This window comes from Heterocephalus glaber, unplaced genomic scaffold, assembly GCF_053883595.1.
Source record: "Heterocephalus glaber isolate CG9 unplaced genomic scaffold, H.glaber_assembly_v1.0 deba00001504, whole genome shotgun sequence".
NCBI lineage: Eukaryota > Metazoa > Chordata > Mammalia > Rodentia > Bathyergidae > Heterocephalus > Heterocephalus glaber.
This window is the reverse complement of record NW_028258324.1, coordinates 59,682,915-59,696,448: the sequence shown is the minus strand read 5'-3', so window position 1 is coordinate 59,696,448 and position 13,534 is coordinate 59,682,915. Positions and strand designations below refer to the sequence as shown.

Here is a 13,534-nt window from a genome sequence, read left to right as displayed (position 1 = left end):
TTCCTCAGGCGAGGGCGGTGTTGAAGATCAGTCTTCCTGCCAGGCATGGGGGATGGGGTGTTGGGTGGGCAGAGGGGCTACTGAGCCACTTTTCATTGGGACCAAACACTTGCCAGCGAGGGCTCTTGAATCCATGTGAGGCTCAGACTGGGGAATAAGGGGCTTGGGAGGGGGTGGGGCTGAAGGGGGGACCTGAGTGAGGGCGTCCTAGGGAGACTTGACCTTTACTGCCTTCAGCCCAGATTCTCCTGGGCCATGTGGCCTTTGGTTAGGAAAGTGTGATTAGCCCCACACTGCCCCTCCAGATAGTGAAATCCAATGAAGGTGTTGCTTAGGGAAAAAATCAGAGATTTAGGATCACTGGAAATTGGAGGCCAGCCTGAATTACTATGCAGACCCTGTCTCAAAACAAACAAACAAGCACCGGGTGTGGTGGCACATGCCTGTAATCTCAGTACTTGGGAGGCTGAGGCCGGAGGATTGCCACAAGTTAGAGGCCAGCCTGGGCTGCATAGTGAGTTCAGGGCCAGCCTGAGCTACATAGTGAGAGCCTGTCTCAAAAAACAAAACAAAACAAAAAAATCAAAACAAACAAAAACAGAGAGATGAGAGATGAGAAAGCAGAGTGGGGGACTCTCTTTGGAGCAGTTGAGTAGCAGAAGGAAGATCTGAGAAGGTGGCAGGAGGGTGCGTGTGGCCAGTGGGGACAGAGGGCAAGGACGCCCCTGAGGGAGGGACAGGATAATGGGGCCTGATGCGGCCGGGGAGGTGGCTAGGTGCTACCGGTCAAGCTGCTCAGAAGGAGGCAGGAGACTGCAGCTCTGCTGAGGCTCGGGTGTGGCTTCCCGTCCCTCGGTGTGGCTGCAGCCCTGGCTGAGGGTCCCTGGAATGGCCCACCCAGTCCTGCTGGTTCCAACTCCTCTTCCCCTCTGCCTCCCCTCCAGTGCAGAGACCTTCAGGGATACAACCCGTTCGACCAGGGCTGCACCAGGAACTGGTACCTGGCACTCTGTGTACCGCTGGGATCCCCGTGAGTCTGCAGACAGTGGCCAGGGAGCAGCCAGGCCGTGGCGGGTGGGGTCAGAAAAGCTGGGTCCCCTTCACCTCAGCTCCCAGGCCCTGCTCCTCTGCCCTTCCCCTCGGGTTTCTCCAGGGCACTGGGGAGCTCCTGCCTCCTTGGGCCAAGCAGTGGGGTGTGAGAGCTGTGCCCCAAGCTACAGAGCGCAGGGACCCCCGCATTGGCCTCTCCCCAGGTACATGTCTGACGCTGTCTGGCTGCAGAGACCAGTGGGGCCCAAGGGGCCGCCCGTGCCAGCGCCGAGCCCCCCTGCTGTGCCCCTGCACTCACTGTCACCCACCCTGTCTGGGGAAGGGGGTGCTCTCCAGGAGGTGAGAAGTGGGGTGCGCTGAGAAGGGCATGAGGGGAACCCCTGGGCTGGGGTACTCAGTGCTTAGGGGCCGGGGATGCCGACCTGGGGGACAGGGAAGGGGGTCACAGGCTTCCAGGGCATGCCCAGGAGTCCTGGAGACAGCGAGAGAAAAGATTGCACCTCTTATTTCTCTGGCTGGCCTTGGGCCAGTCACTTACTTTCTCTGAGGACTGAGAGTAGTTCAGTGCTTTATGCTTTGAGGAGGATTCCTTTATTTATTATCATTATTTTTTTTTTTTTTGGTACCGGGGATTGAACTCAGGACCTTGCGATTGTGAGGCAGGCGCTGGAACCACTGAGCTAAATCCCCAGCCCAAGGATTCCTTTATTTAAAGGATTTTTCTTTTTCTTTCTGTTTTTCTTTGGTGTCACTGAGGATTAAATTTAGGGCCTTCTCACTGAGCTACATCTCCAGCCTTTTAAATTTTTTTTTTTTTGTACCAGGGATCGAACTCAGGTCCTTGCACTTCTGCCACTGAGCTAAATCCCTGGCTCCAATTTTTTTTTTTTTTTGTAATGATTTTCAGGAAGTTTTTTGTATAGGTGTTGCCGAAGCAAGCACTTCTTTGGTTTTTTTGAAACAGTGTCTTGCTATGTAGTTCAGGCTGACCTAGAACTCATGATGCAGCCCAGGCTGGCTTCAAACTTGTGGCAATTCTGCTGCCTCAGCCTCCTGAATACTGAGATTACAGGCATGTGCCACCACCCCTAGCTAGGAGATTCTTTGTGAAGTTTCACGTGAAACATCTAAAGTGGAACATTAGGAGTTGGAGCTGGGCATGGGGGCACATACCTATAATCACTCAGGAGGCTGAGGCAGGAAGATCGCTATGAGTTTGAGGCCAGCCTGAGGTACAAAGGAAGATCTTGTCTCACAAAAAAAAGAAAAAAAAGAGCCCAGGCCCTGACTGAGTCCTGCAGTACTCGCCTCTCCTTCGCTCTGCTCAAAGGCAGGGACTTGGCTGTGCGCCATGGCGCACATGTTTCTTCTCTGTGTCTAGCTGCCCACCGGCTCTGCTTAGCCCGGCTGCAGGAGACCCCTGGACTTCCACTCCCTGTCCATCCCCAGCAGGGCCAGGAGCATCTGCACCCAGTCGTTACCACCTGAGCCATGTGGAGGCTCTGTGCCTGCCTTACCCACTCCCCTGGCAGGAGGACCGAGATCACCCTGCCTGCCATTAAATTAATACCTTTCATGAGTGTTAATGCCCTGTTGTGTGTCTGTCTTAGGTGTCAGGAGCCTGGGGTGGGGGTAGGCTGTCAGGGGCTGGGACAAAGTCTAGGGACCCCTGGAGATTTGAGCTCTGGACCCAGCACTGCCTGGCTTTGTGAACTTGGGCAAGACACTTAACACTTCTGCTATCCTTAAAATGGTGCAACAGTGCCAGGCGTGGTGGAGCTCGTCTGTTATCCCAGTGCTTGGCAAGGGCAGGGGGGCTGAGGCAGGAGGATCACCTAGAGCGCAAGGCCAGCCTGGGCTACCTATGGGTTCAAAACCTGGGACCATCCAACCTCAGCCCTGCAGCACCCACGTCTGGCTGCAGGGGGCACCAGGTGCATGGGAACTGGTGAGCCTGGCCCTCCTGTCATCCTAAAGGCCAGTAGTGTGGGGTGCTGCCCCTCTCCGTCCAGCCTGCACCCTGCCTGTCTCCATCTAGCTCAGGTCCCTGCTCCTGCTGGGCAGCATGTGCTGGTTCAGGTCCTGCCCCTGGGTTGGGCCCAGGCCCTCAGAATCTGCATGCCTGGGGGTGGAGGAACACCCCAAACTGTGGCTCTGCTAGTGTGATTGCGGAACTGGGAACAATACTGCCCCCTAGAGGGCTGACAGGTGGGCGAGGTGCCTCATTCGTGGCACGTTGCAGTAGGCACACAGTGAATGTGGTGAGGATGGTGATGATTTCTCCGTGCACACAGCTGGCCGCTATTTCCAATTTGCAGGGCCCACAGCACGGGCCCAGAATCTCGGGGCTGGGGGGCTCTGAATGTTTACTGAGGGCCTTGTGTCATTGCTCCCTGCCACCCTTGTGTCCAGTGGACCCAGGGTGCAGAGGAGGATGTCACCCTAGAGGGTTTGTGTGCACCTGTGTGATCCCCAGCTCAGCCCTGCCCAGCAGAAAGAGATGCCCCCAGGCTCCCTGCCTCAGGTGGCCTGGGGCTGAACCTTCCATGGCTTGGCCTGGAGGTGAATTCCAGAAGTGCCTGGGTACGGAGCCACGCCTGCTGGGGGGGGCCCAGGTCACAGGGAACTGAGAGGGCCAGGCCTGGACTCTGTCCCTGCCCCTGCCCAGTGTCACTGGCTGCCCTTCCCCCCAGGACAGCACTCAATGACTCCTTCAGGTCCTCAGCCAATTGAGGGTCTTCTATGATGCCCTGGGCCTCAGTTTCCCCACTGGGCCAGCACATAATCTTTGACTCTCAAAAGGCTGGGACCTCTCAGAAGGCAGTGACTTCCTGCCCTGGGGTGAGGGTTCTGGGTGTCCTGCTCTCTCTCAGCCCAGGGATTTTAGTTTCTTTGGGACAGACAGTCCGAGCCTCAGGCTGCAGTTCCCTAAGCCCGGGGAACCCCTCTGGGAGGCCCTGGGTGCCCCTCCAGCCCTTTTCTGCAGGCCAGGAGTCTCAGTTGAGGCCCCCACGCCCCCTCCTCGTTTCTGAGAACCTGCTTTGGATTCTAGCGGAGCCCCACCCTGGCCTTGAGCTGCAGATAAGGCAGGCTGTTATCAGGGTGCCCAGGGGCCTGCCATACCCTGCCCATACCCCAGGCTGCAGAGCAGCCAGATCCCTGCCCATCAACTGAATGGGTGGGGGCCAGAGGCAGCCTCCTTCTCCTCTGGGGGCCTCCTGCAGGGTCAGAGATTGGGGTTGAGCTAGCATGCTATGGAGAAGTTGCTTCCCTCTCTCCCAGGGGGCACAGACCCCTGCTATTTCATTATTTATTAATTTATTGATTTGGTTTTTGTTATTTGAGACAGGGTCTTGCTATGTAGTTCAGACCGGACTTGAACTCACTATGTAGCCCAGGCTAGCCTTGAATTCACAGGGATCTTCCTCCATCAGCTTCCCAAGTGCTAGAATTATAGGGATGAGCCACCATGCCTGGAAGTTAGTTTTTTGATATTTTTATTTATTTATCTATTTATTTTATTTTTATTTTTTGGCACTGGGAATCGAACTCAGGACCTTGCACTTGCCAGGCAGGCACGGTGCCACTGAGCTAAATCCCCAGCCCATATTTATATTTATTTTTTGATACAGGGTCCTACTATGTAATTCAGGCTGGCCTTAAACTCAATGGTGATCCTCCTGCCTCAGCCTCTGCCCTCTGGAGTGCTGGGATTACAGGCATGCAGCACCATGGCGGCTCATGGCCCCAGGCCCTTAAGAGAGAGAAGGGACTTGGACTTCCCATCCCTCAGCCCCGCTAGGCTCATAGCTGGGCCCCGTGGCTCTCTGGTTCCCGGGCCGATGCTGTTGGGCAGAGGGCAGGCTGGGGCTGTGGCCACCCAGCACATCTTGGCCCAGGGCTGGGCGCGATAAGCAGGGACTCAGCCATTGCCCTGCACGCTCCTGATAATGACTCCTGCTGCCTCCCAGCCACACCCTACTCTGCCCTGACTGCCCCACCCAAGGGGGCCCTGTGGCAGTGAAGGCGGTAGGCAGGGCCCAGGCAGCTCTGGTCCCCTGGACACTGGGGTGTCTCCACATGCACCTGCCTGCCCCTTCTCCCCTGGTCCTAGAGGGAGAGGCGTCCGGGAGCTGGAGGTCTGTCCTCCCCCTACCAAAATCCTCCCAGGCCTGCACCTGGCCTGTTACCTCCTCCAGTCTTCCCTGTACCTGGGGAGTTACCAGTCTAGTCCTAGAGATGAGGAAACTGGCACTGCACTGGAGTGACTTCCCCCTATGTGGTGGTGCCAGAAGCCCTTCAGCCCTTCCCCAGGGCAGCGAGCTCTGTGCCTCACCATGTGTGACTCCAGGCCAGAGTGGCACCCCCCAGGTTTGATTCCCTTTTGTTTTTGTTTTTTTCTTTCTGCTACTGGGGTTTGAACTCAGGGCCTTCACACCAAGCTACAACCCTGGCCCTTTGTATTTTTTTTATTTTGAGACAGGGTCTTGCAAAGTCGCTAAATTGCCCAGGCTGGGCTCAAACTTGTGATCCTCCTGTCTCAGGCTCCCAGAGTGCTGGGGTGACAGGTGTGCACCAGTGTACCCCACTAAAGGAAAGTGGCCAGAAGAGGTGAGAAGAGGGTAGGCAGAGACAGCAGGAGAGACCTGGGACACGGAGGGAGGCTGGAGGAGGACACAGCAGGAGCTGGGGAGGTGGCCCTTAGCAGCTGCCGTAGCTACTGCCACCACCGCAGGGGCTTTTGGCTTCAGTGCTGCTCAGAGCCACTCCACTGTGCCTCCTCTCCCCAGCCTCCCTTTCGTCCCAGGCCTGGTTTCCCCAGGCACCCTCTCTGCCCTGTTCCTCCTCCCCTCCGTTCCTGCTGTCCTTTGTCACCCTTTCTCCTGCTCGTACTATCTCCCTCCCTGTCCACCCCCTGCTTTTCCTGGACCATAGCTTCCAGGAACAGGGGCAGCAGCCGACAAATCCAGCACCAGTGCCCGCCTGTGTGGTTCTTGGAAGCCTGGCCAGGCTGGGGGCAGCACCGCACTGGGTCCCTTTGTGTGCTCTGTCTGCAACCAGGCCACTTTCTGCTGCCCTTGGCTGAGGCACTTTTGCTGCAAAGTCAGATCCCCAAACTGGCCGGGGGACCCCCGAATATTGACCACCTCCTTCATTTCTCAGGGAGAGGGAAACCAAGGCGGGGCTTCCCGGGCTCCCATGGCTGTAACCAGATGTCCCCGAGTCCTCTCCCTCTGGGCTGTAGACAGGAAGGCTCTGGGGCCCCAGTGGAGTGGGGACTCCGTGGGGCAGGAGTGATGGCGTTGGCTGAGTGTCACCTGCACCAGGCTTTGGTTAAACGCCTGCTGGGTGAGCTCAGTCCTCACACAGGCCGGCATGGCAAGTGCCACTGTGGCCTTTGAGGGTGTAACCAGGGAGCGTCCTGGGGGCTTGGAGGACGAGTGCTGCTGAAGGTCCTCAGGGCTGCTGTGACTTCCTGGGGCTGGGATGAGTCCTGAGGCGGACAGACTCTATGGTGCATAGGAGCCTTCACAGGGACCCAAGTCACACTGAGTCTCCTCTGTCCTCGGTAGCTGAGCAGGGCATGGAGTCCTCAAGTGAGAGCTCTGAGCACTGGAAGGGAAACTGAATCATGCTTGCCCAGTCTCCTGAGGGGTGCATTTGGAGAGTCGGGCAGTGCTGGGCAGGGATACTGGGTGGGACTGCGTGGGTTGGGGTGGCTGCAGTGGGCACCGTGGGGTCCAGCTCAGATTTGGGGGGTGCCTGGCAGGAGTAATTCTGTTTCTTCCTGGTTTCCACTTCCCCTTCTTGGCCTGGCCCTTTTGCAGGCTCTGCATTTAGTTCCTTTGGGAATAGCCAAGGTTGAAGATTGGTCTCCTCATTTTTATTGATTTATAATTTACTATCATCAGTATCTTGGGGTGTTTTTAGTTTTGTTTGTTTTTGTTGTTTTTTTTTTGAGACGGGGTCTCACCATGTAGTTCAGACTGGCCTATGTAGCCTGAGCTGGCCTAGAACTCATGGCAATCCTCTTGCCTCAGGCTCCCAAGTGCTGGGACTACAGATGTGTGCCACCATGCCTGGCTTATATTTGATTTTTTAAGACAAGGTCTCAATATGCAGTCCAGGCTGGTCTTCAATTCGTAGTGATCCTCCTGGCACAGCCTCCTGAGTGCTGGGATGACAGGCGTGCAGTACCATGCCCGGCTGTGCACCTCATGTTTTTTCCCATTTTATTATATATTTTTTGAAGCAAAACATTTATTGGTACATTCTAGATATACACAATGATAACACCCATCGTAGGGAATTTGCACCTGTACATGATATATCCAGGCTCTCCTTTTTTCCCACTCCCCATTCCCCTCAGCCCCCTTCCCCTCCCTATATACAAAGGCTTTGTTTCCATTTTTTCCTTCTATTTTCACTTTTTTCCCTTGTCCCTTGCTTCCTTTCCTCCTCCCCCCTCCCTTGTTCTCCTTGCCATCTGAACATTTTCTTCCCATTTTCCAATATCTATTATAAGGACACGTCATTCTTAAATCCTGGGGGACAATGGATCACCAGCCTGGGGTGACCTTCTCAGTACATCATGTGTCTCGGAAGGAGCTGGCCTGGCTTGGGCTTAGGGCAAGGATGGGCCTCCGCTCCCATCCCGCACCCTGGTCGGCAGCCCCTGTGACCCCTGGGTGCCCTGCTTGCCTGAGCCTCTGCAGGGCCGCAGGCAGCTGGCCCAGCATGCCCGGGAGGCTCTGGCAGCTTTGGGCACCATCCAGCCCTGAGAGCAAGGCTAGGAGCAGAAGTCAGTGCACAAAGGGCGCTTTGCTGTGGAGCTGAAGCCTTGAATTTGTTTTCTTTAAATTTCCTGCAGCAGGAAGAGAAGCCTGAGCCACTGTTCCTGAAGTGTGGATTTCAGGTGGCTTCCAGGAGCTGATGTGTGGCCTCTGCCCTGTCCTGTCCTGCTCTAGGGGGATCTCAGGCGCCTGCCCCTGGGGTTTGGTGGCAGTCACCGCCCTTCTGGGATCCCAACTCTGGGCACCGAGGGCGTCCCTAGTGGGCTTCAGTTATCCACTTACCTGTTGGGGTTGGCTTGGTTTTAGGGGTGTGGGGATTGAACCTGGTGGATTTGCAAACTGAGCACAGACTCTGACTAAGTGATACCCCAACCAGTTATTTTTTTGTTTTGAATTTTCAGGTCACTTTTCCTGGTCCCTCATCCGTGGAATGGGAGGGTGGCACCAGGGGCTGCATGGCTCCTTCCAGCCCAGCCGTTCCCTTGGAGTTCAGACCAGGGCTGGATGAAGTTTCATCGGTACTGTGGGGGTGCCCCCCTGCAGGCCTTGCCAGCCAAGCCTCAGTAAACCACAGCCCAGTCCCTCCTGGCTCCCAGCAGGAGGAAGCAGCTCCTCCCACAAGCCCCCAGCCAGACCAGCAGTGCTCTGATCTCAAATTAGCATCAGCCTCTTATCTCTGCCCACTTTGAATGGCGCAAAGCCTGCCTTTCAGCTGCAGCCTTGTGACCGACTGTGAACTGAGGGCTCTGGGTGGAGATACAGTGCAGCCTGCACAGCCTCATGGCCTGAGGCTCAGTGGGGGAAGGAGGGGACCAATGGACAAGCTGTGGCCTGGACACAGCTGATCAGAAAATATGATGAGTGCTCACATTCAAAATCTTTATTACAGTAAAAGACACATTGCAACGAATCCCCCTCAAAACGCTCTCCCTTTGAAAACGCGTTTACCGTGTTCTTACCATGTTGTGAAGCAGTTCTGAAAGTCCTCTTTCCTGAGCATCTTTACAAGCTGTGATCAAAAATGCAATGATGGGGGGATTTAGCTCAGTGATGCTGTGCCTGCCTCAAAAGCGCAAGGTCCTGAGTTCAATCCCTGGTACTGGAAAAAAAAAAAAAATGCAGTGACTGCTGCTGCCAAGTTCCGTGCAATGGAAAGGCAGGCTCGTAAAAACATGATACTGTGTCCCCATCCACCTTATTCACTGGATCTGACACCCTGAGACTTCTGGCTGTTCCCCAAAGTCAAAATCACCATGAAAGGTCAATGTTTTAAATCAGTTCAGGATATTGAGGCAGCCAGGACAGCACAATTAAAGACACTCAGGAAAGAGGACTCAGAACTGTTGCAGAAAGTGGCAAGAATGATGGGATGAGCCTGTTTGAAGTAGGGGAGGGTTTTGAGGGGGATTCATGGCAATGTATCTTTTACTGTAATAGTATTTTTTTCTTAATTAAAGAATCACCGTATTTTTCCATCACACCCCGACAAACTCCTGCCCCTAAAGTGCCTGGAGCTCCATCAGGCCAGGCCCTGAGCCTTTGAGTCAGGCCCACTGCTCACGGCGAGCTGAGGACTGCCTCCTGCCATGCCTGGGCTCAGCTGTCCTTTCCCTCAGTCCTCAGCTGTCCTTTCCCTCAGTCCTCAGCCACCGGCTGGCCATGGGTGTGTGTGTCCCTGGGTAGCTGATGGCTCCCCCAGCACAGAGATCTCCCCAAGATCTCTAGCTTGGGTGGCCCAGGGTTGGGACTTCCTGTCTGTTACTTCAGGTCTTCCCAAGTATGCTGAGTCCCCAGGAGCCTTCCTATTTGGATAACTGAGTTTTGTTTTATTTTATTTTATTGGTTTTCTGAAACAGGGTCTTATTATGAAGCCCAGGCTGCCCTAGAGCTTGTATCAATCCTCCTGCCTCAACCTCCTAAGTGCAGAGATTACAGGTGTGCCAACTATGCCCAGCTTCCAGGAGCCTTTCTATTTGAACAGCTGAGCATTTATTTTAATGACTAGAAAAGAATGGGTAGTTAGGTCAGAAGAGGCTTGACCTGACCAAGAACTGAAGGATTTGAAGACAAGCATTTTTATGAGGCAGGCAGTGGAACCACTGAGCTAAATCCTGGCTCTTGTTTTTTTGTTATTGTACTGGGAATCGAACTCAAGACCTTGCGTTTTCAAGGTAGCTGGCAGCACCACTGGATGAGTATTTTTAAAAAGATCAATTCAAAGCAATGGGAGGGGCTGTAGATATTAATGGATTGTGCATAGTCCCTCCTCCTTCACCAAGTATTTTCTACAAAGTGAGATGAGTCACGGTTGCTGCAGTGACAACGGCCAGGGAGAAAGTGGAGCAGGTGATGCATGGATGTGGTAAAGATCAGGATGGGAACTTGGATGACTCCAGGTTGGGTAACGCCCATTTCTCAGGTCGCCGCTCACAGAGGCCCTGTGAGAGGTGTCCCTGTGTCATGGAGCTGAGGACAGGTCCAGGACGGCTGGACGAGCTGCCCAGCACCACTCCATCCTCGTCACTGGCAGTGACTGGCTCTCTGTGGCGTGGTGGCCTAGACTCCCCCAGGCTGCAGCCAGGGCTGGCAGGTCACCGTACCCCGCAGCAGCCGCACCAGGCAGGGCTTGTCCCTGGCCAGAAGGAGAAGCAGAAGCAGAAGCTTATCCCCGGCTCACAGCTGTGGTGGGGCACATTGCAGGTTGCGGGTCCGGAGGGAGCACAGCAAGAGGCAGAGCCAGATGGGGACCAAGAGCAGCAGCGCCTGCGCAGCAGTGGGGTCACCCAGGGGCCTCACAGATGCCAGGAACTAAATCTGTCCCGTGAGGTTGCTGGTCTCCACCAGGCCTCCGTGTCCTAATCTGGTGACAGGTGAGGTCGACTTGTGACTAAGGAGAGCCGTGGACTGGACAAGGACGTCACACCCAGTTGGCCCAGACATGGCCCCGGGACCCCACAAGGATGGCAGGCTTCTTCCCCAGAAGCCAGCTGCGCAGGTCATTTGCCTGGGGCTTCACACCTGTGTACCACTCACCTTAGGGTGACCCGCTACCACCCTGTCCCTCCACCTCTGCTCTGTTGGCACCCGTTAGGTTTCAAGCTGTGTCGTGCTATGGTAGAGAGGCAAACACTGGTAGTGAGCGCATGTAACGAGTGTGTTTCATGTGAGGCACAGGTTTGTGCAGTGAAGCTGGTCATAATATATGGTGTGTGTTTCAGGAAAGAAATTCATTACAGCCAAAGACCCATTGCTGTGAATCCCCTTAAAATCCTCCTCATTTGAATACACTCATCCCATCGTCCTTGCCACTTTCTGAAGCAGTTCTGGAAGTCCTCTTTTGTGAGCGCCTTTATGAGCTGTGATTAAAAAAAAAAAAATGCTGTGAATGCTGCTGCCGAGTGCCATCCAAAGGAAAGGCAGGCTTGGAAAAAACATCACGGTGTGGCCTCATCCACCTTATTCACCAGCTCTGGCACTGTGTCACTTCTGCCTCTTCCCCAGAGTCAAAATGACAATGAAAGGTCAATGCTCTGAATCGAGGCAGCCATTTCAGCTCAACTAAAGACACTCACAACAGAGGACTTCCAGAACTGCTTCAGGAAGTGGTAAGAATGATGGGATGTGTGCTCTCAAAATGAGGAGGAGGATTTTGAGAAGGATTTGTGGCAATGTGTCTTTAACTGTAATACATTAGAATTAAACATGCACCATACTTCTTGATCACACTTCATAAGGATGAGGGTGCGTTGGCCTCCAGAAACTTGGGGCTTCCTGAGGGGCGGAGAGAAGCTTGCTTGCGAAACCCTGAATGGCCACCAGCTCGTATGAGTAGTGCTAGGAGAGCTGCTGCCAGCCATGGGGTGAGGGACCCAAGGAAGTGCTCAACCTCTCCTAGGGGCGGGAGCCTCCTTCAGGAGCTCAGGAGGGAAAGCTCCCTCCTCCCAGGGCTGGGGGGCAGCCAAGGAAATTTGGTCCATAGTGAGGTTAATGGACAGCATAGGGTGCAGAGACTTCCATTCTCCAACTGCCCCCTCATCAAAGCCTGTGAGCTGAGGGGGTCGGGGATCAGCTCTCCTGGACAGAAGGGAAAACTGGGGCTCAGGTGAGTGCATCAAGCTGCCTGTCCTCAGCCTAAGGCAGCTGAGTTGGCATCCAGACCCCTGAAACAGGAGGAGGACAGGCTACAGGTGGGCTGGGGCCTGGGGGTTGGGGACAGGATGGTGACCGTGGGGCCTGCAGAAAAGAAACAGAGGAGAGGGAAGGAAGAGGGTTGGGTCTCAGTCCCAGGAAAGCAGCAGTAGGAGAAATGGGCACAGGTGATTCCCGACGAGGACCAGGGAAGAGAGAGAAGGTGCCGTGGGCGCCTACTGTTGGTACGGAGAGATCGTTGGTATGGGTAAGAGAAACCCCAAACCCTTCAGTTCCAGAAACTGGCTGTCTGCTGCAGAGATGAGTCGTTGCTCGCTCTCTCTCTCTCTTTTTTTTTTTTTTTTTGGTACCGGGGATCCAACTCGGGTCCTTGCACTTGTGCAGCAGGTGGTAAAACCGCTGAGCTAAATCGTCGGCCTTGCTCTCTCTCTTTTTAAACCTTAAAAACCACAGAATGAAGCTTTTCTTTGGCCATTTTAGTTTTTTTGAGACAGGGTCTCACTATGTAGTTCAGACTGGCCTTGAACTCATATGTAGCCCTGGCTGGCCTCACTCAGTGACCCTCCTGCCTCAGCCTCCCAAGTGTTGTGATCACAGGCGTGGACCACCACACTCAGTCCGTTGTATTATTTTTTTTTTTTGGTACCAGGGATTGAACTTGGGACCTTGCACTTCCAAGGCAGGCGCTGGAACCACTGAGCTAAATCCCCGGTCCCCATTGTATTCTTTTTAACACCTTGAAGCCAGTCCAGGGTGGGCTAGCAGCGGTCTCTCTTGGCCTTTGCAGGACAGTGGCGGCTCTGCTGAGAGCCACTTGGATTGGCTCGTGGTGTCACTCAGCACCTGCAGAGACTTCTACACTGACCTTCATGTTATCATAGGGGAAGCAGGTACTGAGCAGCCAAGCACCCAGCTGAAGAGCACACAGCAAACATGTGACAGAGCCCAGGTGGGGCCTAGAGATTGCCCCAGGGTTGCTTCCAGCCACCAGGGCTCCTCAGTCCTGAGCACCCCCACATGCCAAGCCCTCTAACTTCTACCCTTGCTCATCTCCAAGATCCCTGCAACTTAGACATTGCTCTTCTTTTTAAATAAATGCTTTTTTTCCCCCTAATTACAAAAGTTAGACATACTTTGGATTTTTTTTTTTTTTTTTTGGAGCCAGTATTTGGCTGTGTTGCTCAGGCTGGGCCCCAACTCCTGGGCTCAAGCCATCTTCCTGCCTCAGCCTCCTGAGTAGCTGAGACTATAGGCATACGCCACCATCCCCACCTATATTTGGGGCAGATTGAAAAATATAGAAAAACATAAAGAGGAAAATTAAATCCTTGTGATCCTTCAACCCAGAACTAAGCCCCGTTAATATTTTGGGGAACATCTTTCTAGTCTTTCTTCTTTTTATCAACATGCATTTTTACTAAAAATTGTTGCTGGTTGCACATGCTGTGATCTCAGCACTCAAGAGGATTGCTGCGAGTTTCAGGGCAGCCTCTGCTACATAGCAAGAACCTGTCTCAAAAAACCAAAGAAAGAGGGGTTGG

At 54.2% G+C, this 13,534-nt stretch overlaps 1 protein-coding gene across 7 annotated transcripts in view; it reads left to right on the top strand.

Moving 5' to 3' along the window:
* Positions 1–9,227, top strand: part of Zdhhc19 (zDHHC palmitoyltransferase 19) — a 54,725-nt gene extending 45,498 nt beyond the window's left edge. For 3 of the 7 annotated variants that reach the window (XM_021254952.2, XM_087186646.1, XM_021254935.2), the window contains 3 exons: positions 945–1,030; positions 1,254–1,389; positions 8,246–9,226. In XM_021254952.2, the coding sequence (XP_021110611.1) occupies positions 945–1,030; positions 1,254–1,389; positions 8,246–8,533 (510 nt within the window). In that variant the 3' untranslated portion in view covers positions 8,534–9,226. Of the gene's footprint in view, positions 1–944; positions 1,031–1,253; positions 1,390–2,431; positions 2,631–8,245 lie in introns of those variants that run through there. The other 4 variants (XM_087186645.1, XM_013071913.3, XM_004834690.4 and 1 more) reach the window with 4 other exon arrangements.
* Positions 9,228–13,534: the final 4,307 nt, after the last annotated feature.